General features: G+C 46.2%; 1 protein-coding gene across 4 annotated transcripts in view; it reads left to right on the top strand.

The window, feature by feature from the left end:
* Positions 1-25584, top strand: part of CORO1B (coronin 1B) — a 219571-nt gene that overhangs the window by 79438 nt on the left and 114549 nt on the right. For all 4 annotated transcript variants that reach the window (XM_078659251.1, XM_078659259.1, XM_078659252.1 and 1 more), the window contains 2 exons: positions 23122-23244; positions 23327-23456. In XM_078659251.1, the coding sequence (XP_078515377.1) occupies positions 23122-23244; positions 23327-23456 (253 nt within the window). The remainder of the gene's footprint in view (positions 1-23121; positions 23245-23326; positions 23457-25584) is intronic.

The following is a 25584-nucleotide window of genomic DNA, read 5'->3' as shown; positions in this document are numbered from 1 at the left end:
GTTTAGTGCTAAGGCCAGCTTTCCTAGGGATGATTTCTTGGAAAAAGCAATATCTAGAGACAATTTACGCGCAGCGTCTAATTCTAGGGAAACCCTGTGCTGCATTTTATTGATTTCCGCATCGATGGCCAAATTGGTCTTCGTGAGGAAGTCATCCAGGGTCCCACTGGGTTTATTAAGGCCTTTGGCAGTTTTGCTACGACTGCCCCGTGAACACATCATAAAAACAACAGGGAACAAAGGCACAAAGGAATTAACGCAAGTACAAACAAAGTTAATATAAAAACCCAAGGGATATGGCCCAGCCCAGACCTCTCCGACCTCGAACGGCCTCAAACGGCCCGCTCTTAGCCCAGTCTTCGCCCCGAGCTGCGTCCCGCGCTGCGGGAAACAAACACTGTTTATAGTAGTTGGTAAAGGGCGGGGGGCGGAGCTACAGGGAGAGCGGACCGGAAGGTGGGCTCGGTCTCGCAGGGACACCTGGGTCAGGTAGTCCCTGCACGCTCGCAGCCCTGTAGCCTTGCTGGTCCCACAGTCCAATCCAAAGTGCCCCCACGACAACAGGCAGAGTCTGCACAAGTCCCAAGACGAAGCGGCACCCGCGGAGTGGGTGCGGCGAGCTTCTTCAACAAGGGCAGCAGGTGAGCGCGAGTCCAACAGAGCGCTAACAGCAAAACGGGTGTCCCAAGGGTCAGGGGCTGCTCCAGGTGATTTTAACGGCCCGACGATGGGCGGGGGGCGCAGCTACAGGGAGAGCGGACCGGAAGGTGGGCCTGGTCTCGCAGGGACACCTGGGTCAGGTAGTCCCTGCACGCTCGCAGCCCTGTAGCCTTGCTGGTCCCACAGTCCAATCCAAAGTGCCCCCACGACAACAGGCAGAGTCGGCACAAGTCCCAAGACGAAGCGGCACCCGCGGAGCGGGTGCGGCGAGCTTCTTCAACAAGGGCAGCAGGTGAGCGCGAGTCCAACAGAGCGCTAACAGCAAAACGGGTGTCCCTTAGTTACATAGTTTAGTGAAAGGAGTAATTTGCCATCCAGCCTAGTCTGAGGAAAAGTCCAAACAGTTGGCTTTTTGTCTTCACCTAAGTGTAAGGTTTCACTTCAGATTGCTTCCACCGTCACCCGCCACTCTCAGGATTAGGGTGTTGATCCATGGAAGGGGGGTCCTCAGAAATACCCGTTATTAGCAATTGAGTAGGAACATCTGTCTGTTGGTGTGGAGGGAATCTGAGTAGAAACAGCGACACAGAGGTGACAGTCTTAATACAATACTATTGTGCTCCTGCAAGGCCTGGAGCCTGGCACACTTGCGAGCTGTGTGTAAGAAGGATGTTTGTATAACTTAATATAAGTCACACAAAGATCATATGCATATATTTTCAATAGTTTCACGGAATACAAAATAATGAGTAATATTGCGAAGAGTCGAGAGAGAAATACATATTTACAGTGTATTTTTATTCGTTTCCAATGATTTGATATACACATTTTGCCATACATGTCTGTCTTTTTTTTTTATCTAACAGTTTCAAAGACTCGACACATGCTTAATCCTATATTGGCAAGCTGACCTAGGGCTTTTTTTTAAGCCGATTAATTGTTTAACTGGATTTTAAGAAATTTAATGATTCCTCGATCACTATCGAGAACACAAGCTGCGCCCTGGTAGAGGCTTCTGCAGCATCAGTCATAATCATGATTATTGTAAGGTTTCCTGAAAATGCTAGCCAAAGGCTTGCATCGGTGATAATGGTTCACATGCTGCACCCAGGAGGCCAGCGCCATCAGACCTATGCGGTCCAGAAACAGAAGGTTGACGCGTCTTTTCCTGTCACACATGGGGACACTGCCAGCCACTTGGTTTCGTTGCGGAAATCTGGGCTCACCCACTGCAGCTTGGCAAATGTGACGTGGCCTTCCTTTGAGCTCATACTTCAAAATGTCCAAGCCATTTTAGTAAAAAAAAAAGACCAAATTAATAAGCAGTTGTCAGAAAAACCAGTAACATTGGAAAAATGATCACGAGTTATAAGGAAAACAAAAAACACCCTAATTCACTCATTGTTCTCATGCGTGAAATCCAGAACTGCAAAATGTCAACGTCTTCCATGCAGAGTGCTGGTGGGGACCCAGGCATTTCCTGGGGCAAACCTAGGGGAGTCTGCAGCCGGGTAAAGGTTGGTGGCTGGTCCAGCTGAAAGTTTTCAGTTTGGGCTGAGGAAGATTTCTTCAGGCAGGACTCAGTAAATGCTGATAAATTGGTTAAGCAATCTCGCTGTAACCTGAAGCTGCCACTAAATAAGTCTCGAGCTGGAAAACCAGTTACGCCAAAGTCTCAGATTTAGACTGTCTTGTCAGGTTATCCCTCTCTTCTAGGAGTATAACTTTGGTACTACCCATGAGGGATAGCTTCCCCGTCCTCCAGGAATGAAACATTTACCCATCACTTCGATATCTCTGCTAACTTGAAGTGGAGTCGTCAGACCTTCACGACTCGTGCCTTGGACTCCATTTGAGGGTGTCCAATGTAGGAGGAGATCCTTTTGGTTTTCTACTAAAAAAGAAATACTGAGCTTATAAAGCGCCTGGTTACACTAGCCAGTGTGTCCCCGCGCTGTGCCGCTGAGGAACCCATCCTGGCCTGTTCCTGTGAGGTGCCCACTCCTGGGCACCCCAAGGTGAAGCCAGGCATCCTAGCGGTAGGGCCGGTGTGGAGATTAAGCAAGCTATTGCCCAGAGTTGCAGAGTGGGACCCATGATTAGAGTAGGCACCGAGGCGAGAGAATTATCGGGTCCAAGGACATTGAGCCCAAGACCCTGCCGCGACGGGAATTGAACCCTGGTCCGGGCCAGAGTCTGCCGCTCTAACCAGTGAGCCACACTTCTCCACATCCATTACTAGGCACCAGTTTCCTCCGTCCCTAGGACCTCTGACGCCCTGGGTCACAAACGTTCCATAGTCTGGCAGGAGGGTTCTCTTGCAGCACCCTGGCTTCTTAGCCCTGTAGGTCAGCAGGAGGCTCACATAACCAGTCCTGGTGCAAACTGCTGGTGCAGAGGTTCAAGGTAGAGCTGGAGACCCCTCCTTGTGCTGTCCGGTAGCAGCAGGCAGGACTCCTCTTTCCTCCTCTGTTCCAGGCAGATTCTCCTTAGGGTTTAAACTAGTCTACTATCTCCTAATTACATTTTTAAGGTTCCTACTCCCAGTTTATCAGCAAAACTCTGCAGTTCCTGTCCTCAGGACACGTGTAGTAGCAACAATAGTGTTCCTGTGGGACCTCTTTTGGCCACATATGGTACTGCACCCTGCAGAAGATGTGGTAAACCCACCTTACCTATAATGCATTGCATGCAAGACTGTACCATGAGTACATTGAAATAGCTGTGTCCATATATACAATTAGTTGCTTTGAAATGTGACAAAAGAATTATTATATTAATGCTGGATTAGGTTGTACTCTGTGTAGAGCTGATGAAGGGAAATTTATAGACGGTCTCCCATTAATGTGAGCTGGGCTAGTGAATAAAGTAATCCCTGCCAAACTTGCTTAGGACAAAGCGTGTCCTGTCTGAAGCCCTTTAAGAATATACTGCTCTGAGTCTGTAATTAACAGCTGGGGAGTAACAACACATGGAACAGGGGGGTGTCATCATGGGAGGTTCCAAGAAGAGACCAGGCGGTACTAAGGAGGGGCTACTAAGCCTATTGACCATTAAAAAGCCACCATTTACAAAGGACAGGGACAGGAGCCAAAGAGACAGCGCAAGCGTTGCCTAGGCAATACCTAAAAACTGTTTTCTTCCAGTATAGGATGGAAGGTGAGGATGTAACAGTGCACAGTATGCATGCACATACAGGGCCGTATGACGAGGCTGGCGGTGGTGGTCAGCACTGGAAGATCAGATCAGTCTCAGCAGCGGGGGGACCAGGTTCACTGCTTGAGCAACTCTAGGTGCCGAAATCCCCTACATTTCGCTGTGAAATCCTTGAGGTGGGGAGTTGTTGGCCTCGGTCTACTCTCTTCTCTGTTCAGTAATGGATCCGAGACTGCTGAAGGCCACATTGAGGCATATTATCAGACCTGGTTATGGGTTTTGGACCTGGAATAGCAAGGGTTCAGAGGGCCAGGATGAAGCCCCAATACCCCATCCCTTCCAAGTTCTTCAGTTGTAGGGGTGTCACACATACACCCATTCCATAGCATATTAAAGCTCCTTGCTTTTATATCCAGTGCTGCAGTGCTTCCCTGGGCGTCCTCTCCTTTGGAGGGTGGGGGGTGAGGAGCACCTCCCCTAGTGTATGTTGTGGTCACAGCCAGTGGAATCTTTTTTCATTGTTGTAAGACTTCTGCGGTTTTGTTCTGTTTTTAGTCTGTATCTAGGTGTGTTCTCCAATGTGGCCACTGGATGGGGCCCGTGTCTTACAAATGACTTTGGCGTCAGTGGCGTGCTTTGGGAGTCCTGGCAGTCCCATGGCTTCATGGTGTCTGCCAGCAGGTGAGCCGGTGCTGTATATACGAGAGGGAAGGGCGTGTCATGTCTTTGCCTTTAGTGTTCCAGTCTCTGTTACACTACAACCGACTGTGGCTGCCACTTGGTCACCCTCTTACTCCCTAGGCTCCAGCGCGCAGTTATCTTTGCTGCAGCTGCATCCGCCTCGTCTGTCACCGCTCCCTGAGCCTATGACAGCCTTTCAGACATTAAACCGTGTCTAATCCCGCTCCTTCAGTATGTGAAACTGAACTAGGCATGGTATATAAATAAATAATACCGGATCTAGGTTTGACTGGACATAGCAATAACAGATAGCTCAATAAATAAGAGTCAAGATTCGAGGTAGTAGGAGTTTGCAGGTTTAATACAGCATAAAGGACAGGAACAGGACAACCTGCACAGGAATAGGATGGCAGAGCCCGGCAGCTGCCGGGGCTGGATCTGGGATGAGCGCGCTAACTTTAATAACAGTACACAAGCATATATACTAAAACAGTTGCATTACAATACATACAATAGGCGGAGCAGTGGGTGTGGTCAATAGCAGTCGCGAAAGATAAGGGTGAAAGTGGGTGTAACAGGAGGCGTATACATAGACATGTGATGTAAACGTAACAGAATATGTCATAAATGGGGCGGAAACATGGAGGGGGCTACCTAAGGAGCCGGGACCTCTAACCTAATGGTGCGCGCAAACTGACAATGACGTGTCACTAGGAGAAGCTGGGGGCTATGAACTCTGTGCTAGGAGCAGAGACGAAAGTCTGGAGAGTCAGGGCGACATGTACCTAAACACTATCTAGTATCTGATGTTTAGAGAACATGTCGATAGAATCCAAAAGTTATCGGGGTAAAGGCTAACAGACTCTAAGACTGGTGCATGCATTATTCTACATGTAGTGCGTGATGAAGAATATTAAATGACCATAAATACAGTATTTCTCTTACATGGAGACGTAAAGGCTAGACGATGACGGAAACTATTGATGCGATTCAGTAGTTTAGGAATGCAGAGAAGGAGGGCTGGACTGATAACTAGAATCATAACATACTCTTGGCAGACTAGCAGGCAGAGCCAGGCTGAACCGGGCACTGTGAGGCAGGAAGTAAGTGAAGGGTCAGGAATACAGGTGGGGGCTGTATCGCTCCTCAGCGAGGGCTCAGGAGACAGGAGCTGAATCTGGTGTCCGGGCCCTTTTGAGGCCTAGAAACGGGGACTTTACAATGAAATAACGTGCACACTGAGAAACGTGGCAACGTAACCTTACATAGGCCTAATACTCGTAGCTTTCACGAGAACTGGAAGCTGGCATACTAGAGATGGACACAACTATAATTGCGTCTTTAATCGAACATGGGGAATACATATGCATCTTAATCATGCACACATAACATAAGATGGGGAACACGTAGGGACACAGAACATGGCAAAATTTACTTTTCCACATTCCCTCCTTGTCACTACGTTTCCATCAGGAAACATCAATATTCATGATACCATCTATCATTTCATACAGTATCATTTGCTCGTCTCGAATTTTCTTGGAATGGGATTTAGAACGGGACTTGGGACTAGGAATACAAGAGGTAGCACAAATGCCACAAATCGCAGGGCCACATTGTATACAGAGGCAGCAACTGAATATGATCGCTACTGCAATACCTAGAAAGGACAATACTTTCCATCCCCAGGCGGAAATCATATTCCAGAACCAACCGGACCATGTCCAGGTGCCTGGATCTTGGTGTAACATATGGGCAATTTTATGGAGTCTGGTTATAGCTGAATAAACAGACGGCGCGTTATTAGGAATGAAAATGCAGCAACTAGATCCGATGACTCTACATGCCCCGCCCCTATCGGCCAGTATGACGTCAAGGACGAGACGATTCTGGAGCACGACAATTCTCATAAAGGATTGCTCCTCGGTTAAATTACCTAGAGCAGAAGTAGTCTCAATCACTACTGCTTCGAGTGTTCTGGTTAATCTACGTATCAGTTTACTATTCACAACAGTACCTAAATAGGGAAATACACCTTTATTGATATCTATATATTGTTCTAGAGCAGTTTCAGTATAATCGACAATCGGGAGGTCTCTTTTGTGTCTAGTATGTACTAGGTGGGAATTCCTATGGTAGTCAGGTGGGGCTAGAAAAACTGGTGGCAGTAGGAAGGCAATGTAACAGGTTCCCTCCCAATCGAGGGGCAGACGAACATATGCGGTCTGACCACAAACAAAATAAGAATGACGTGAAGCTTTAAAAATAGATTTCCCACTGTCACTATACTTGACAATAGTAGTACAATCACTATGTCCTACATGTACGGAACCATTCTTTTGGACACATAATTCGCCTTTGACTGGTAATACTGACATAGCAAGGAAGTCTGGAGTAGTATCAGACTGAACATTCAGGACCATAAAATTCGAAGAATAATTACCTAAATTATAAACTTCATTTTCTAGATCTAACCCTGTTCTGTGGGGAAGACCTTGCTTGTCTGGAAAACATGTACTGTTAAGAAAAGACATATCTGTTGAGGATGACGTTAACGTGGACCATGCTCCACACGAACCATTATGTGAAAATGGATAAGGAAACAGTGGCAGAACTCCCTTCGGTGTCTGGAAAGGGGGGAGTCGACCACACACCCAACAATTAGTGGCATTGCTGGTCTGGTGTGAATAATGTAACATGCGGATAAAGGAATTATTACGCATAGCAAGACGATAAGATAGTTCATGAGGAGGCAGATCACTAAACGTGTGCTCTACTGTAACAATAGAAGACTTATTTACATGAGAAACTGGAAAACACAAATAAAATGCATAACCTGTGCAGGTAATCATGAGGCTGAAAAACAATATGAAACTTAGAAAAACGATACATCGGATTGAGTTTTGACTAACTCTCTCACTATGGGGGTCTATTTTATACATGTCAGAAACCGGTCTAACCGTTTCACCTAGGGGAGGACTTAGACAATCAAACTGGCTGACTTATTTTACTAGACCTTAATTTTAGCTTATACTCCTGTTGCGGAGTTTTCTCTAACAGGGAGGGATTTGTATCATTGTCTTTTGCGGGACAGTCCTTAAGAATAGTACTTTGGCAATCCTTAAAATCCTCGGAAATGTTCTTGGAAACAGTCTTTAATCCATAAAACTTTTTCACGTGAGACAGGTGGACCCAGCCCTTCCTGCCTTCCAGCTTGACGGCAGTACGGGTGGCCAGGAGGACCTGTTTTGGCTCCTTCCAGCGAGGCTCCAGCGGACTTGAACGATCAAAGTTCCTCACAAGGACCAAACTTCCGGGAACGATGTCATGCGGTGCCACCTCGGTATTGTCTGGAAATGCGGCAGAAACCTGTGAACGACAAGAGTGTAGGGCAGACATCAAGGAAGCTAGGTAATCTGTCAGCATATTACTTGAAACATCGGTAATACTTCGGGGTCTAGGTGTACCCCACATATTAGGGGGGCGGCCGAATACGACCTCGTACGGGGACAGACCTGATCTGGAATGTGCGACCATGCGCGTATAAAACAGAGCGACTGGCAGAGCTACTAGCCAGTCCACACCTTTCTCTTTACATATTTTGGCAATGCGGATTTTCAGGGTCTGGTTATGTCTCTCTACGAGACCGGCTGCTTCAGGATGGCGTACACAATGGAACTTCCACCGGTACCCTAACAAAAGGGAGATGTGTTTCATGAGCTCAGATGAGAATGGCTGGCCGTTATCAGAATATACGACCCTAGGGAGTCCGTAGCGGGGGAAGAATTCATGAACCAACTGCTTGGCAGTGGTCGCGGCTGTGTAATCTGGAACTGGATATGCCTCTGTCCACCTGGACAAAGCGCATACAACTACAAGGACATACTTGAAACCTCGACATCGCTCCATCTGAATATAATCCATCTGGAGGACTTCAAAAGGGTGGTCAGGGGGCTGGAATCCACCTTGTTCCACCGGGACACTTTTACCTGGATTGAACTGGCAACATATCATACAGGTACGGACTTTCTGCTTGGCTGCAGCTCGTAAATGCTTGTTGAACCAAATGTTCTGGATACTGTCTAACATAGCTTTTTCTCCTAAATGTGCTGGACTATGTGCGGTATTGATAATGACTTGAACCATAGAGTCGGGGAGAAACCATGTGGCTCTACCCTTCGTTACCCAACCCTGATCTGTCTGGACCCCTCCTTGTTCGGACCATTTCTTGATTTCATCGGGAGTAGCATGTAACTGGATATCTATGACATCTTGAGTAGGGTCCTTAACTGTCATACAGGTAGTCGGAGCTGGAGTATGTGTCTGTGTCGGATTAACTGAAATGTCTGGAGTCTGTGCTGTAAGCTTGGCTGTGCGATCTGCTAGATCATTACCTTGAGAAATAATGTCAGTAACTTTCGTATGTGCTTTGCACTTCATGATAGCAATAGATGTCGGTAAGTGTATGGCATCTAACAGAGCTTGAATAAGGAGACCATGCTGAATCTTGGTTCCATGAGAAGTCATGAAACCTCTCTCCTGCCAGAGTACTCCAAAGTCGTGTACGACTCCGAATGCGTAGCGTGAATCTGTATAAACATTAACTTTCAGGTTCTTGGCGTGTATGCAGGCTTGTGTCAGAGCAACTAGGGTGTCAATACGGTGTGTTTCTATAACTTCAGTGTCAGTAGTCACTGCATACGCGGCTACTAGTTCTCCTGTACTTGTTCTCATACATGAACCATCCACATAAAGTGTCAGGTCGGGATCTGGTAATGGAATATCTGTCAGATCTTGTCTTGGCTTTGTCATAATATTAACTACTTCCACACAGTCGTGTGTGGCAGGAGTTGAAATAACTGACGGTAACAGTGTAGCAGGATTTAGAACGTTGCAGCGTCTGATTTCTATGTGTGGCTGGAACAGTGTCAGTTCATAACCTGTTAAACGTGCAATTGTCAAGTGCTGAGTCTGTGTTCGATTTAAAAGAACTTCCACGGAGTGTGGAACTTGTACTGTCAAGGAATGTCCTAATACTATGGAATCACTTTGTCTGTTAGCTAGTGCTGTGGCTGCAACTGACTTGAGGCACGCAGGCAGAGCCTGGGCTACAGGATCTAATGTGCTCGAAAAATAAGCACAGGGCTTGTATTGTCCTGCTTGATCTTGTGTGAGAACAGATAATGCTGTACCTTCGCGTTCTGTGACAAAGTGTAAAAGGCTTACTGTAGTTCGGTGTAGCTAGAACTGGAGCTTGGCATAAGGCTTTCTTCAACTCATTGAAACTAAGTGTATGTTCAGATGTCCAAGGGAGGACAGTCGATAGGGCTGCCTCCTGTGTCGTTAACTGTATCAGTGGTTTAGCTAGAAATGCATACTGAGGAATCCATTGTCTGCAGTAAGAAGTAAGGCCGATAAAAGCACGTACCTCCTTCTGTGTCTTGGGCTGAGGAAGACTCGCTATTAACTGGATACGGTCTGGTGTCAACTGCCTACCCCACTTGGACAGTAAGTGGCCTAAGTAGATCACTTGCTGGACACAGAATTGAAGCTTCGAAGGGGACACCTTGTGCCCCATCTCGGCAAGAAAATACAAGACTAAGTGATGCTCGCTCGCAAGCACGTTCAGAACGGGCTGTGATCAGTAGATCATCGACATACTGGAGCAGGGCAGTGTCTGTTGGCATGTGAATGTTGTCTAGTTGTCTCTTAAGTGCTTGACTGTAAATACTAGGACTTTCTGTGAAACCTTGAGGAGCTAGTGTGAATTTATAGCTCCTTCCATTTAAACAAAATCCGAAAAGAAACTGGCTGTCTGGATGAATGGGGACACTGAAAAACGCGTTCTTGAGGTCTATGACTGTAAAAAATGAGGCTTCGGAATCAATGGCTGTCAATAGGGAAGAGATATCTGGGACAACTGGGTACTGGGGAATAATACATTTATTGAGTTCTCGAAGGTCAATCACTAATCGATATACTGGGGGTGCATTTGGATCAGTACGTTTCATGACTGGAATGATCGGAGAATTACATACATTGGAGTCAGTTTCTACAACTTCTCCTTGAGCCATGAGCTCGTCCAATAATTTTGGATAAGGCTGCTACAGCCTCAGGTGGCAATCTGTACTGTCTGATTCGTGGTAACACTACACCTGGTTTGAGAGTCACACGATGGGGTGTGATTTGCATGAAACCGACATCAGTTGGACCTTGCGCCCATAGATGCTGCGGAACATTGGACAATCTTGGATCAAAATCTCGTAATACATAGTGACCCTTGAAGTCACGTAGAAACAGTCGTATTCCCTCGGGGGAACAGCAAATAACTGCACCTAATTCTTTCAGTGTCTTAATACCTAACACATTTTCTGGACACGACTTCGTAAGTAACAGATCAGTAGTGCGGGACAATGGACCTACTTCTAGAGTAACTGGCTTAGATATCTCGTTTACAATAGGCTTTCCTGAAAATCCAAGGGAAACATTTCTAGAGCCTGAGAGCGGAGCCCCTGGAACTTCGGCGTGACTGATGGTGGTCCTACTTGCCCCTGTATCAATAAGAAACTTTCTGTCTTTCCCTAGTACTTGACTATGAACATAGGGACCTTCTTGATCTACAGGAATTTCGATGAGAGGCAAGCCTACCTCCCTCTCTAGGCTGTTTCATGAATATGGCTGATACTCTGGATACTCAGACTGTGCATACTGGTACATCTGCTGTGTAACATGCTGTGTTGCAGCAATAGGCTGCGGTGCTGGAACTGTCTGTTGTGCATTCTGTGGCTGAGAAGTCTGTGAAACTTGTTCTTGTCTAGGCGGACGTGGTCTTTCTTTAGTCTTACCAGTAGCTATATTGTGTTTCAGGACTGCACACTCGTTTATGAAATGACCTGGCTGTTTACAATAATTGCATGTCCCTTTAACGGGAGCTGCAGGATGACTGGCTTGATTCGGACCCCTCTTCTGACTGTCTTGTGGAACAGATTGTGCAACTAGTACTTTCATTTTCGTGTCTTTCATACGTTTTCTCTCATGATCTTGCTCTTCTCTGATTCTATTCTGGTGATACTGAACCATCTGTAACATTTGGGACGGGGTATTAGCTTGCCATGTACTTTCGACTTTCAAAACTCGGTTCTTAACTTGTGGACTTGAATTCTCGACTAATTTAGTAACAAAAAGATGAGGGTATGACTCGCTACTCGTCTTCAAGCCACTGTTTATAATAAAGCATTTCTCAAATCTAGAATAAAAATCACTAGTGTCTTCGTCTTGTTTCTGTTTACAGGCTGAGATTGCATCCCAGTCTTCCTTTTTAGTGGCTAATAATCTGGGCAAAACTTGTATTAACAATTCAGGTAATTCTTTACATTTCTCTCCAAGACCGGTACCTGGTACTCGTATCTTATCTTCAGCTTCTAGAACTGCCCAATCGATCTTTTTCTCTCCCACCTCCCATTCCTTTTCCTTGAGTTTCTCGTATACCCCTGCGGGCAACAGGACCTTTAGCATTTTAATAATATCTGGATACGTGTATTCTCCCATACGGAGCATGTCTTTTAATTCTCGGTGGAACCCTGCTGGATCTTTGTCATGACAGGGAATTCATTTCTTCATTTCTAAGAGTTCCATCTTTGTAATCGGGGTGTAAACAAATACTCTTTGCATTTCACCATCTGCTGTCCTGACTGGGTGTACTTCTCGTAACGGATTCTGTCTATCTATGTAAAACGGTTTACTTTCTGGAGGTGAAACATGAACAAAATGCGGGTTCAGGAACGTTCTATATTTGTGGCGCTGTTCTAGAATGACACTAATTAAATCGGTACCTAAACCTTTCCATCTATACTGGAGTAACTCGTTCAGGACATCGTGTAACGGACCTGGATCAGAATGTTGACCCTCATACAATGTGATGAGGTGCTGAATCATATACATACCCACTAGTCGTTGCTCGGCTGGGGGCAATTTCAGAACCATTTGTGCCACTATTTCGTCTGGAAAAGTGGTAGAATCAGTAATCCATCGGACTGCTGATCGGGCTAGTTCTTGTTCATGCATAGTACTTAACTTACTATAACCGATTCGTGATTTCAGAATATGATCGATAGCTTGAAATACTTGTTCTAGAGAACCTTGTTCTGGTGCTGGGTGATGAAAAACTGACTTGTGTTCTAGGCGTAAATGGCGGTCTGGAAATCTAGATTTTCCTACATACGCTATTCTGGCGGGATTCTCGTCATCTACCTCTTCAGTAGAAGAGTCATTCTCTTTCTCGCTTACTTGTGCTGCTTTACGTTGTTCGTGTAACTTTATTATTTCCTTACGAATTCTCTTGTACATACTCTCTATACTACTGATAGTTCTGTGCTTACCCTCGGCTATATTATCACTCCACCTTGTTAGTGTTCTCATTTCGGCCGGATCTTTGGTCGGATAATCTTGTTCCCTTATTAAACAATTAATCAGAAACTTTAATATCATGAGCTGGATCTCAGCTTTCCTCTGAGACATGGCTTCGCCAATACTTTCTGGATCATCCCCTGTACGGATGAAACAATATATTCTGTCTAGATCTTCTTTCATATTCGGTAGGGTGTCCAAATACCCGGTCACCCGTCTTACACGTATGGAATATATAACCGTACTATCATCACCTGCGACTGGATCATAGCGGCATTCAGTAAGAGCTCGTCGGATATCTGCAACGGACTTATATTTGGGCGTACGCTGTAACGCACATTCATGTAACTCGACTAACGTTACTCGTTGGTGTGGTGGCGGGGTACCAGGAGGACCTCCTCCTGCGGCCCCTAAACTGGAATCGTCGACTGATACTCTTCGTACTAGCGCGGCGGGAAATTGCAATGTAGGCTGGACCGGGGGTACCGTAGCAGGTACTCCGGTGTCTGGAGGAGCAGGATTTACATTATTTACAGGAGCTGGCGGAACAGGATTTGCATATTCTGGAACCGTGTCGTCCAAGTAGGACGAGATGAAAATATCAGCTGCGGTCGGTTTGTGACGTAGCTTGGTCGGAACTAATGGTGGCGGAAAATTACTGGATGCCTCCGGGGTCGCTTTTGGCAAGCCCTCGGCAAGAAGAGGATACATACCCTTAATGAGGGCATTTCTCTGTCTGTCTGACTGTTCGGTTTTAACTCGTTCACCTATCTCGATTAATTCCCTTTCTTGGGCTCGTTCTAAGGATTCTTTACTTAATTCTGACTTTCTGATTTCTTGTTCGGTTCTTTTATGAGATTCTTTGCGCCATAACTCGATGGCATCTTTCTGTGACTGTCTGGCTTTCTTTTTCCATAATGCTTCTTCTACTCGCATGATGCACTCGGCATCCCACGTACCTGATACGGGCCATCTATACTTTTCTTCTAACTCTTTGGTGTACTCTACCCATAAATCTAGATATAATATGGCACTTATGCCATGCTTCTGATACATAAAATGACCTGGACTGTCCCTAGGCGGGACAGGAACTGCTGCTTCTAACAGACCTTTTCTGGTTTTTAACTGACGTAGTTTAGAAAATAAAGGCATAACTGAACTGTAATCTAGACACAATACAATACAAAATGAACACGATAATTACACCACTCTCATACCACGACATTAAAATACATGAAGAACATTTAAAATAACAGTTCTGACAAAATACTACCTGGAATACGGAAAACAGAATACATGAATTTTCTCGAGAACAGAACTGACTAGAACAGAAACTAGATGCACTGCTAAAACAGTACGAAACTTACCGGTCTCATAAAGAGACACGTCAGGACCCGTATCCACCGAAGTGGACACTTCGTTTTGGGATCTGTGTACCACCAAACCCCACGGACCAGGGACAATTAGATTGACCCTGTCTAGATACTACCCTAGCAACGGTACTCACCGGGCAGCAAGAACGGAAGGCCTCGGACTGGACTGGACTGCTTTGACGCCGGACAGACGGACTTCGGACTTCTGTTACGGGTGGGCCTCCGGATACCTCGGACCTTGGACTCTCGGCTTGGGCTCTGGTCGGGACTCGCCGCGTTCCTCCACCGCCTCGTCTGGATGCTGGACCGCAACCTCCGTCTCCTCCGTGGGTCTGAGGGATACTTGAAGCAGAAATATCTGCACGTGGCCGGTATGGTTCCGTCACGGCTGCAGAGGGTCAGGGGGCATACGTGGCTTCACCGGCGCGTGGGGAAAGGGCAAGTCCCTGTTCGGGCGCCATTATGTGGTATATAAATAAATAATACCGGATCTAGGTTTGACTGGACATAGCAATAACAGATAGCTCAATAAATAAGAGTCAAGATTCGAGGTAGTAGGAGTTTGCAGGTTTAATACAGCATAAAGGACAGGAACAGGACAACCTGCACAGGAATAGGATGGCAGAGCCCGGCAGCTGCCGGGGCTGGATCTGGGATGAGCGCGCTAACTTTAATAACAGTACACAAGCATATATACTAAAACAGTTGCATTACAATACATACAATAGGTGGAGCAGTGGGTGTGGTCAATAGCAGTCGCGAAAGATAAGGGTGAAAGTGGGTGTAACAGGAGGCGTATACATAGACATGTGATGTAAACGTAACAGAATATGTCATAAATGGGGCGGAAACATGGAGGGGGCTACCTAAGGAGCCGGGACCTCTAACCTAATGGTGCGCGCAAACTGACAATGACGTGTCACTAGGAGAAGCTGGGGGCTATGAACTCTGTGCTAGGAGCAGAGACGAAAGTCTGGAGAGTCAGGGCGACATGTACCTAAACACTATCTAGTATCTGATGTTTAGAGAACATGTCGATAGAATCCAAAAGTTATCGGGGTAAAGGCTAACAGACTCTAAGACTGGTGCATGCATTATTCTACATGTAGTGCGTGATGAAGAATATTAAATGACCATAAATACAGTATTTCTCTTACATGGAGACGTAAAGGCTAGACGATGACGGAAACTATTGATGCGATTCAGTAGTTTAGGAATGCAGAGAAGGAGGGCTGGACTGATAACTAGAATCATAACATACTCTTGGCAGACTAGCAGGCAGAGCCAGGCTGAACCGGGCACTGTGAGGCAGGAAGTAAGTGAAGGGTCAGGAATACAGGTGGGGGCTGTATCGCTCCTCAGCGAGGGCTCAGGAGACAGGAGCTGAATCTGGTGTCCGGGCCCTTTTGAGGCCTAGAAACGGGGACTTTACAATGAAATAACGTGCACACTGAGAAACGTGGCAACGTAACCTTACATAGGCCTAATACTCGTAGCTTTCACGAGAACTGGAAACTGGCATACTAGAGATGGACACAACTATAATTGCGTCTTTAATCGAACATGGGGAATACATATGCATCTTAATCATGCACACATAACATAAGATGGGGAACACGTAGGGACACAGAACATGGCAAAATTTACTTTTCCACAGGTTGAGAGCTGTGGTTTTTGTCCAGCCAGTAGTAGACACGAATCTTTTCTGAAGAAAGGAAAGACTGTGCGGAGAGTGGGGATCTTTCTTTGCTGTTGCCATGCTTTCCCTATTTATTGAGGAAAACTAAAGCTTGCACTTCTGTTAACCGATTTGTGCCTGCTTGTGCTTCTGCTACCCTAGCAGTACTTGCCCTCTGCAGGAGGGTTGCATGCACGGGTAATGCCTGCTATCCTAGCTGTACCTGTCCTCTACAGGAGGGATGCTTGCGCTGGTAAAGCCTGCTTGTGCTGATTCTACCCTAGCTGTACCTGTCCTCTGCAGGAGGGATGCTTGCACGGGTAATGTCTCCTTGTGCTTCTGGTGCCCTAGCTGTACCTGCCTCCTGCAGGCGAGAAGCTTGCGCGAGTAATGCCTGCTTGTGCTGCAAGTAATGCCTGCTTGTGCTGCAAGTAATGCCTGCTTGTGCTGATTCTACCCTAGCAGTACCTTTCCTCTGCAGGAGAGAAGCTTGCACAGGTAATGCCTGCTTGTGCCGATTCTACCCTAGCTGTACCTGTCCTCTGCAGGAGAGAAGCTTGTGCGGGTAATGCCTGCGTGTGCTTCTGGTGCCCTAGCAGTATGTGACCTCTGCAGGAGGGATGCATGCACGGGTAAAGCCTGCTTGTGCTTCTGCTGCCCTAGCTGTACCTGTCCTCTGCAGGAGAGAAGCTTGCACAGGTAATGCCTGCTTGTGCTGATTCTACCCTAGCTGTACCTGTCCTCTGCAGGAGAGAAGCCTGCTTGGGCTGTTTCTACCCTAGCTGTACCTGTCTCCTGCAGGGGAGAAGCTTGCCGGGGTAATGCCTGCTTGTGCTGATTCTACCCTAGCTGTACCTGTCCTCTGCTGGAGAGAAGCCTGCTTGGGCTGTTTCTACCCTAGCTGTACCTGTCCTCTGCAGGAGAGAAGCTTGCGCGGGTAATGCCTGCTTGTGCTGATTCTACCCTAGCTGTACCTGTCCTCTGCAGGAGAGAAGCTTGCTTGGGCTGTTTCTACCCTAGCTGTACCTGTCTCCTGCAGGGGAGAAGCTTGCTGGGGTAATGCCTGCTTGTGCTGATTCTACCCTAGCTGTACCTGTCCTCTGCTGGAGAGAAGCCTGCTTGGGATGTTTCTACCCTAGCTGTACCTGTCTCCTGCAGGGGAGAAGCTTGCATGGGTAATGCCTGCTTGTGCTGATTCTACCCTAGTTGTACCTGTCCTCTGCAGGAGGGATGCTTTCGCGGGTAATGCCTGCTTGTGCTGATTCTACCCTAGCTGTACCTGTCCTCTGCAGGAGAGAAGCTTGCCGGGGTAATGCCTGCTTGTGCAGATTCTACCCTAGCTGTACCTGTCCTCTGCAGGAGAGAAGCTTGCACAGGTAATGCCTGCTTGTGCTGATTCTACCCTAGCTGTACCTGTCCTCTGCAGGAGAGAAGCTTGCCGGGGTAATGCCTGCTTGTGCTGATTCTACCCTAGCTGTACCTGTCCTCTGCAGGAGAGAAGCTTGCCGGGGTAATGCCTGCTTGTGCTGATTCTAGAGGTGTGGCGCCGCGGCCAGGGCGACTGACGCTGGAATCGGGGGACCACGGTTCGATCCCCGGCTTCGGCGGCAGGTTTGCCCAGCACCATGTGACTCTGGGCAATAGCTCGCTTAATCTTCCAGACGGCCCCCAGCGCCTAGAGACCCTTACGGGTGATTGTGCGCTTTACAAATGTGGACTTTACCCTAGCTGTACCTGTCCTCTGCAGGAGAGAAGCCTGCTTGGGCTGTTTCTACCCTAGCTGTACCTGTCTCCTGCAGGGGAGAAGCTTGCCGGGGTAATGCCTACTTGTGCTGATTCTACCCCAGCTGTACCTGTCCTCTGCTGGAGAGAAGCCTGCTTGGGCTGTTTCTACCCTAGCTGTACCTGTCCTCTGCAGGAGAGAAGCTTGCGCGGGTAATGCCTGCTTGTGCTGAATCTACCCTAGCTGTACCTGTCCTCTGCAGGAGGGATGCTTTCGCGGGTAATGCCTGCTTGTGCTGATTCTACCCTAGCTGTACCTGTCCTCTGCAGGAGAGAAGCTTGTGCGGGTAATGCCTGCGTGTGCTGATTCTACCCTAGCTGTACCTGTCCTCTCCAGGAGAGAAGCTTGCACGGGTAATGCCTGCTTGTGCTGATTCTACCCTAGCTGTACCTGTCCTCTGCAGGAAAGAAGCTTGCAATGTTTCTGCCCACGGTGTGGCTTTTCTATAAAGAGGGGTGTTTCCACTGCTTTTTCCCCCATCTCATAAAGAACTATGGATAATTTGAATGCACTTTCATGACCTGCTGCGGCCATTCAGAATCTTGTGTTTAATCCAGGGCAAAACTAGTTGTGGGGTCCTGACCCAGTGATTCTGGTTTCAGTCACAACTTCACAGCTTGACCAAAGTATGTGACCTTTTCTTCACACTGCTTCTTTTTTAGTGATCATCACTTTAACAGCAACTTGATATAATTTAATGCAAATGTGCACTATACAAAAACCTCTCTTGTATATGGTTTACATGTTCATAATGTTGCTCCATTTATAAACACAGCTAGGGCCTTGAATAGGTAGCATAAGACAACTGGGGGGCATCTTGTGTCACTAATAACATTTTCATCAGGACAGAAGGGGGAAACATGCAATATCCATCCAGGACCTGAATTGTGCAATGTCTATTTAGGGTAACTTGATTTCAATCCCAGCTTCCAATCTTGACCATACAGTGTGATCCTAGGTACTCCTTTTCCTTGATCACATTTGAGAGCACCTTTAAAATAGCCCAAGATGCATGCTGTACAACAACCTCACTTGTGCATGGTTTGATAGACCATAATGTTGTTCCATCTTTCAAATTAAAATGATTACATAGGAGGAAACAAGTCAACTGACTTGCCTCTTGAGTTTACTAAAATTGTCACAGCAGAAAGAGTGTGGTTCACTACTTTTAATAAAGGCCACTCAGAGCGGTGATATGATCCAAGGTGCTAAAGCGAAACAATCCAGAATACATTTTTAAAAAGAAAAAGTTAGGATTTTGACATATGCAGAAGAGAGGGATATACAAGCTGGGCCAAGAACTGTTTCCTTAAGCTTCCATGGTACTGTTTTTTTGCACAGGATGCAAAACAGATGGAGCTGCTGCAAATGATGGGACTCGGCAGACACCGCCTCACTACCTCTGCCGCTTTGGTGCTAGCAGTGAAGCAGGAGGTGCTTTGCTGTTGGCCATGTAGTTTGTGGTCTCAAGGTCTATGCACTTCCACTACCCACACCCATTCAGTTGCGAGTGTAGCTTGGCAGTATGGGCACGGTCTCTTTCATAGCGCAAACTGCACTGACAATTACTCGTCCTGGTAAACATGCTGCATACTGACAACCTTGCCAGAAGTCTGTTGCAAAGTCTGCCCCATCACCCCTCCCCTTCTTAGGCTGCTGAACATGTCCTATGAAGCAGAGGTTTTTTTCTCAATATTTCAATCAATCAATAGATTTGTGGAGTGCTGCTTGTCCCCATGAGAGTATCCTGACACTAGCAGGGTCCAGTTAATTAGTCAAATAGCCATTTCTTCAGGGACTTTCAGAACACTAGAAGAGATGGGAGGACCGTAAATAAAATATTAGCTCTTTACATGCCTTTTGCTGCTAGGTAGGTGAAGATGCGCCCTCCGCATCTGCTATGTTGGATGCGGGAGGTGAGGGTTAGAGAAAGGGACGCAGACTTGTCTGGTGGGCTGATGAAAGTTCAGGTGGTGGTTCAAGCAGGATGGTCTGCAGTTGTGAAGGGTCTTGTATTTGGGGGTCAGGAGCTTGAAATGCCATCTTTTCTGTATAGGGAGCCAGATCGAGGACAAGTTTGGCTGCTGCGTTCTGCATGGTCTGTAGTTATTGTAGGAGGTGAGCTGTGATCCCTGCGTAGAGACCGTTGCTGTATAGTCGGCTGGAGATGAGGGCCTTGGTGATGGTGCGCCTTGAGCTTTGGGGTAGCCATTTGCATATCTGACAAAGCATGAGGAGGTTGAAGCAGCAGGAGGAAGAGTCAGAGTTGACCTGAGCCGTCATGGTTAGCTTGTTTTCCATAATGATGCCTAGCTTGGTCAGCGGGTGTAGGAGTAGGTCAGAGTTCTGAGGGTCACAAGGATGCGTCCCATGGGGGGATTTTATTTCCGAAAATCATTACCTCGGTCTTGTCCTTGTTGAGCTTTTGGCAGTTGTCCTTCATCCAGTTGGCAGCATTTGTCATGCAGTTGTGGAAGTTGGTCTTGGTGGTGTTTTCAGAGAGAGACGGGATGAGTTGTGTGTCTTTGGCATAGGATATGATGTTGAGTCAGTGGGTTTTGGCGATGCTGGGCAGAGGTGTCATATAAGTGTTGAAAAGGGTGTGGCTGATCCAGTGAGTATCCTTGGGGTACTCCACAGATGATTTACTTGGGTACGGAGGAGAAGGGGGAAAGGCAGACGTTTTGCGTTCTTCTGGTGAGGAAAGGTGATCTATCTGATAGTGGCTCCTTGGATGCCTGTCGTGTGCAACCTTGTGATGAGTGTGTGGTGGGAGACCGTATCGAAGGCTGTCAAGAGGTCTAGGAGGATCAGACCTGCAGTCTCTTTCTCAAGTTGAATAGTGCTCTCATATTGTCGGTAGCTGCAGTGAGGGCTGTCTCAGTGCTGTGGTTGCTGCGGAATCCTGATTGAGAGGAGTCGAGTGGGAGGTTCCGTTCCGGATGTGAGGAGAGTTGTTGCTTGATGGAGCAGGGAGATTGGTCGGTAGTTTTTGAATTCGCTGGGGTCTACCAATGGATTCTTTAGTAGGGTGTTGACTTCTGCATGTTTCCAGTCCTCTGGGAAGGTGGCTGTGGCAATTGAGGTGTTAAAGTGGTGAATATGTGGCTGATTCTAGCTTCAGCTAGGTCGAAGATGTGGTAAGACATGGGTCGGTTGGGTCCCAAGAATGGACCGAGTTCATGATGGTTGCTTTCTCCCGTGGGGTGAACTGGCTCCATTTGCTTAGTCGGATGTCTGTGGTAGTGGGGTTGGTGTGTTGCATGAAGAAGTCGGTGGCCTTGGGCTGGGGTTTGAAATTTTTGTAGATGTTGGCGAGCTTGTTGAGAAATATTTGATGTGAGATACCTGTATTCCTTGGAAAGACACTTTACACCACAGGGGCAATATTCAAAAACTAAAAGAAGTCGACAGAAAATAGAAGTGTCCATTGCTTGGCCTTCTGTGTTAATCTTGTGGTAGAGAGACACCAGTAAAAAACATTTGAAGCTTACCCACCTAGTATTGTAATACAGGTCTAACTGATCACATAACAAAAGGAGAAAATAAATGTTGACATAAGTGACATAACCTCTCCCAAACTAGGGAGCCAAATAACTAGGAGACTACACCCAGTGGACTCAAGTACTCTTCAAAGTGTCCCAGTGCAATTCATGGAACCCGCTGATTAAGCATACTACATTGGGTAGGTGGGGGTTCATCTTAAATGAGAACATGAAGGTATGGTAAATCCAAAAGGGCTTTGGCTATTTATTAAAGAAGTTTTGTACTTCCTGAATGTTTGTCTGTTTACAAATAGTGTACAATAGTCTTTTAGCACCTCTCACTCACTCTTTAGTGCGCTAGCTACCTGTGTTGTGCCAGTCCTATGTGTGAAATAATTATGCGTTTTCTTTCTGCTGTTGCTACCTTCCATAACTTATTGTTTGTGTTAGAAAAGGTTGCGCTGTGGCTGTCCATGTTGTACCTTTGTTGTGTCACTCGGTGTAAACCTGTTCCCATCTCCATTTTCAATGCTTGTTTTAGTGCGTTATGTGAGTAAAAAGTAACCGTCCCAAAATGTGAGCAGAGTTTACTTTTGGTTTTGCGTGTGAATCAAACATTTTGTGAAATGGAGTAGGCTATTATGTAAAATTTCTAAAGATAGCTGACAAGTGGCTCCTCCTCATGTAGAAAACCTCCAACCAATTTTGTCATTTAAGTCAACACTGCTTTGCATGCTGGGATTTTGATCCCAAAAAACTTTTAAAAGCAAAATTATTGGTGCTGAAATAAAACATGCTGTTGGCTGAAATAAATTATGATATTATTCTGTGCTGTAGTGCCAAAGCACAGAGTTGTAAAATGCAAAGAATATGTTGTTTCTGCCTTTCTTTCGTGTAGCTAGTCACGGGAGTCAGAGTTAGGCTTTCAGATGCAAATAGCAGCATCTCCTGTTAATGGAATAACATTAACGTTCTTTGTAAAACTAGCTTGTCAAAAGGATCTATTTACCAGAACAATGCACGCATCAGCAAGTTAGACGTGTCTAGAGAGACAGAAGAAAAATAATGACCTTCTCCAGACCTTCTCCAGTCCACCCTCCATGTGTTTGTGTCATTTAGGTGGGAGGCTCACACCTCTGTGAATGTGACCCATCCTGCGTCAAACAAGTCCAGCACCGGCTGCAGATGCTGGTTCGCAAGAGCCGCCAATGCCCTCCACCACCTGAGACTGTCTATTTCAACAGGCAAAATATTTACATGTCTTTCGGACTACTCCGTCCTAAACACTCCTTACCTCCTCTATACCCGAGCCACTCTCCTTAGCCATGTATTATTCCTAGAGCCGGCAGGCTGTGAATGGACTAATGCCTCAGCCCATCCAGTCCTAGGGAGAAGTCTGTCCACTGCAAAGGTGAAAGGCTCTTTATCCATCTCCCTGCTGAGCCTGTACTCAAGGTGATAGGAACTGTGTGCCCATTGCCAGCTCCTGAGCCCATCCTGACCTAGAGATGTCAGTCCACAATAAAGGTGAAGGATTCTGTATCTCCTGAGACCGTTCAGTACTGGCAGTTACCGACTCTGAATAACCATTTCTACCGCCTAAGCACTTCCTGCCCTAGAGGCCTGTGCCAATCCACTGTAAAAGCAATGTGCTCTGCCGATCCCCTGCGTGTCTCCAAAGCTAGAGGTGTGTGTGCCCTTAGCCAACGCCTGCACCCACCCTGTCTTGTGCTCAGCCATCTCTATCCTCTGAGCCTGTACAGTTAGGAGCCTGTATGTTGCTGTAACTAACACGTGAGTCACCCACCTGTAGTGGTGCAAAGCGATGTTCTCAACCATGTAATCATTTTCTCTTTCTCTCTCTCTCTCTCTCTCTCTCTCTCTGTCTCTCTCTCCCAGACTGGCCGCATTGACAAGTCTTACCCCACTGTGTGTGGTCACACTGGGCCCGTCCTGGACATTGACTGGTGCCCACACAATGATGAGGTTATTGCCAGCGCCTCAGAAGACTGTAGCGTCATGGTAAGTTGTGACCAGTGTGCAGCTCCATAGTGGCCTCCATGTGTGACATTAGGGGTGTAACACTGCCATCTTCTGTCCCCAGGTGTGGCAGATTCCTGAGAACGGCCTTGTGGCACCACTGACTGACCCAGTGGTCACTCTTGAAGGCCACTCCAAACGGGTGGGCATCATAACCTGGCACCCGACAGCACGGAATGTGCTCCTGAGCGCAGGTGAGTAAGACGCTCTGTCTTCACATTGCTTGTGTTCAGCTTTACACTAATCTTTCATCGTACATTGCATCTGTTCAGCTTTACGCTAGTCTCGTTCATCGAACAGTGCATGTGAACAGTTTTACACTTGTCTATTTAATAGAACTTTGCTTTTGAACAGCTTTTTACTAATCGGACATTGCATTACACTAGTCCGTATCATAGAACTTTCCATGTGTACAACTTTGCACTAGTCTTTCATCGAACATTGCACGTGTACAGCTTTACACTAGTCTGTTTCATAGGGCATTGCATGTGTACAGTTTTACACTAGTCTGTTCCATAGGACATGGCACATGTACAGCATTACACTTGTCTTTCACCGAACATTGCATTTGTACAGCTTTACGCTAGTCTGTTTCATAGGGCATTACATGTGTACATCTTTACACTAGTCTTTCATCGAATATTACATTTGTACAGCTTCACAGTAGTCTGTTCCATCAGTCCATGGCACATGTACAGCTTTACACTAGTCTGTTTCAGAGGGCATTGCATGTGTACAGCTTTACACTAGTCTGTTCCGTAGGACATGGCACATGTACAGCTATATAATCTGTTTCATCGAACATTGCATGCGTACACCTTTGCACTAGTCTATTTAATCAAACATTGCATGTGTTCAGCTTTACACTAGTGTGTTTCATTCAACATTGCATGTGTACAGCTTTACACCAGTCTGTTTCATAGGACAGTGTATTTGTACAACTTTGAACTAGTCTATTTCATAGAACATTACACATCTAAAACTTTACACTAGTCTGTTCCATAGGACATGGCACATGTACAGCTATATAGTTTCATCTAACATTGCATGCATACAGTCTCTAACATCGAATATTGCATGTGTATAGTTGTACACTAGTCTCTTACATTGAACATTGCATGTGTACAGCTTTGCACTAGTCTGTTTTGTAGGACACGGCACTTGTACAGCTATACACTAGTCTGTTTCATAGAACATTGCAATGTGTAAAGCTTTACACTAGTCTGTTTCATCAAACATTGCATTTGTACAACTTTGCACTAGTCTATTTTATAGGACATGGCACATGTACAGCTATACATTTTCATCTAACATGGCATGCGTACAGCTTTGCACTAGTCTATTTAAGAGAACATTGCATGTATCGGCTTTACACCAGTCTGTTTCATAGCAGTGCACATGTACAGCTTTACACCAGTCTGTTTCATCGAACATTGCTTGTGTACATCTTTACACTAGTCTGTTTCATCGAACAGTGCATGTGTACAGCTTTACACTAGTGTGTTTCATCGCACATTGCATGTGTACAGCTTTACACCAGTCTGTTTCATAGGACAGTGCATGTGTACAGCTTTACACTAGTCTGTTTCATAGAACAGTGCATGTGTACAGCTTTACACTAGTCTGATTCATAGAACAGTGCATGTGTACAGCTTTACACTAGTCTTTTTCACCGAACAGTGCATGTGTACAGCTTTACACTAGTCTGGTTTATAGAAAAGTGCATGTGTACAACTTTATACTGTTTCAGTAAATAGGTGCATGCGTACAGCTTTACACTAGTCTGTTTCATCGAACAGTGCACGTGTACAGCTTTACACTGTTTCATTGAATAGGTGCATGTGTACAGCTTTACACCAGTCTGTTTCATAGGACAGTGCATGTGTACAGCTTTACACCAGTCTGTTTCATAGAACAGTGCATGTGTACAGCTTTACACTAGTCTTTATTATTGAACAGGTGTATGTGTACAGCTTTACACTAGTCTGTTTCATCGAACAGGTGCATGTGAACAGCTTTACACTACTCTTTTTCTTTGAACAGTGCATGTGTACAGCTTTACACTAGTCTGGTTTATAGAAAAGTGCATGTGTACAACTTTACACTGTTTCATTGAATAGGTGCATGCGTACAGCTTTACACTAGTCTGTTTCATCGAACAGTGCACGTGTACAGCTTTACACTGTTTCATTGAATAGGTGCATGTGTACAGCTTTACACCAGTCTGTTTCATAGGACAGTGCATGTGTACAGCTTTACACCAGTCTGTTTCATCGAACAGTGCATGTGTACAGCTTTACACTAGTCTGTTTCATCGAACAG

This window comes from Lissotriton helveticus, chromosome 1_1 (assembly GCF_964261635.1).
Source record: "Lissotriton helveticus chromosome 1_1, aLisHel1.1, whole genome shotgun sequence".
Taxonomy (NCBI): domain Eukaryota; kingdom Metazoa; phylum Chordata; class Amphibia; order Caudata; family Salamandridae; genus Lissotriton; species Lissotriton helveticus.
This window is presented reverse-complemented; position numbering and strand designations above follow the sequence as displayed.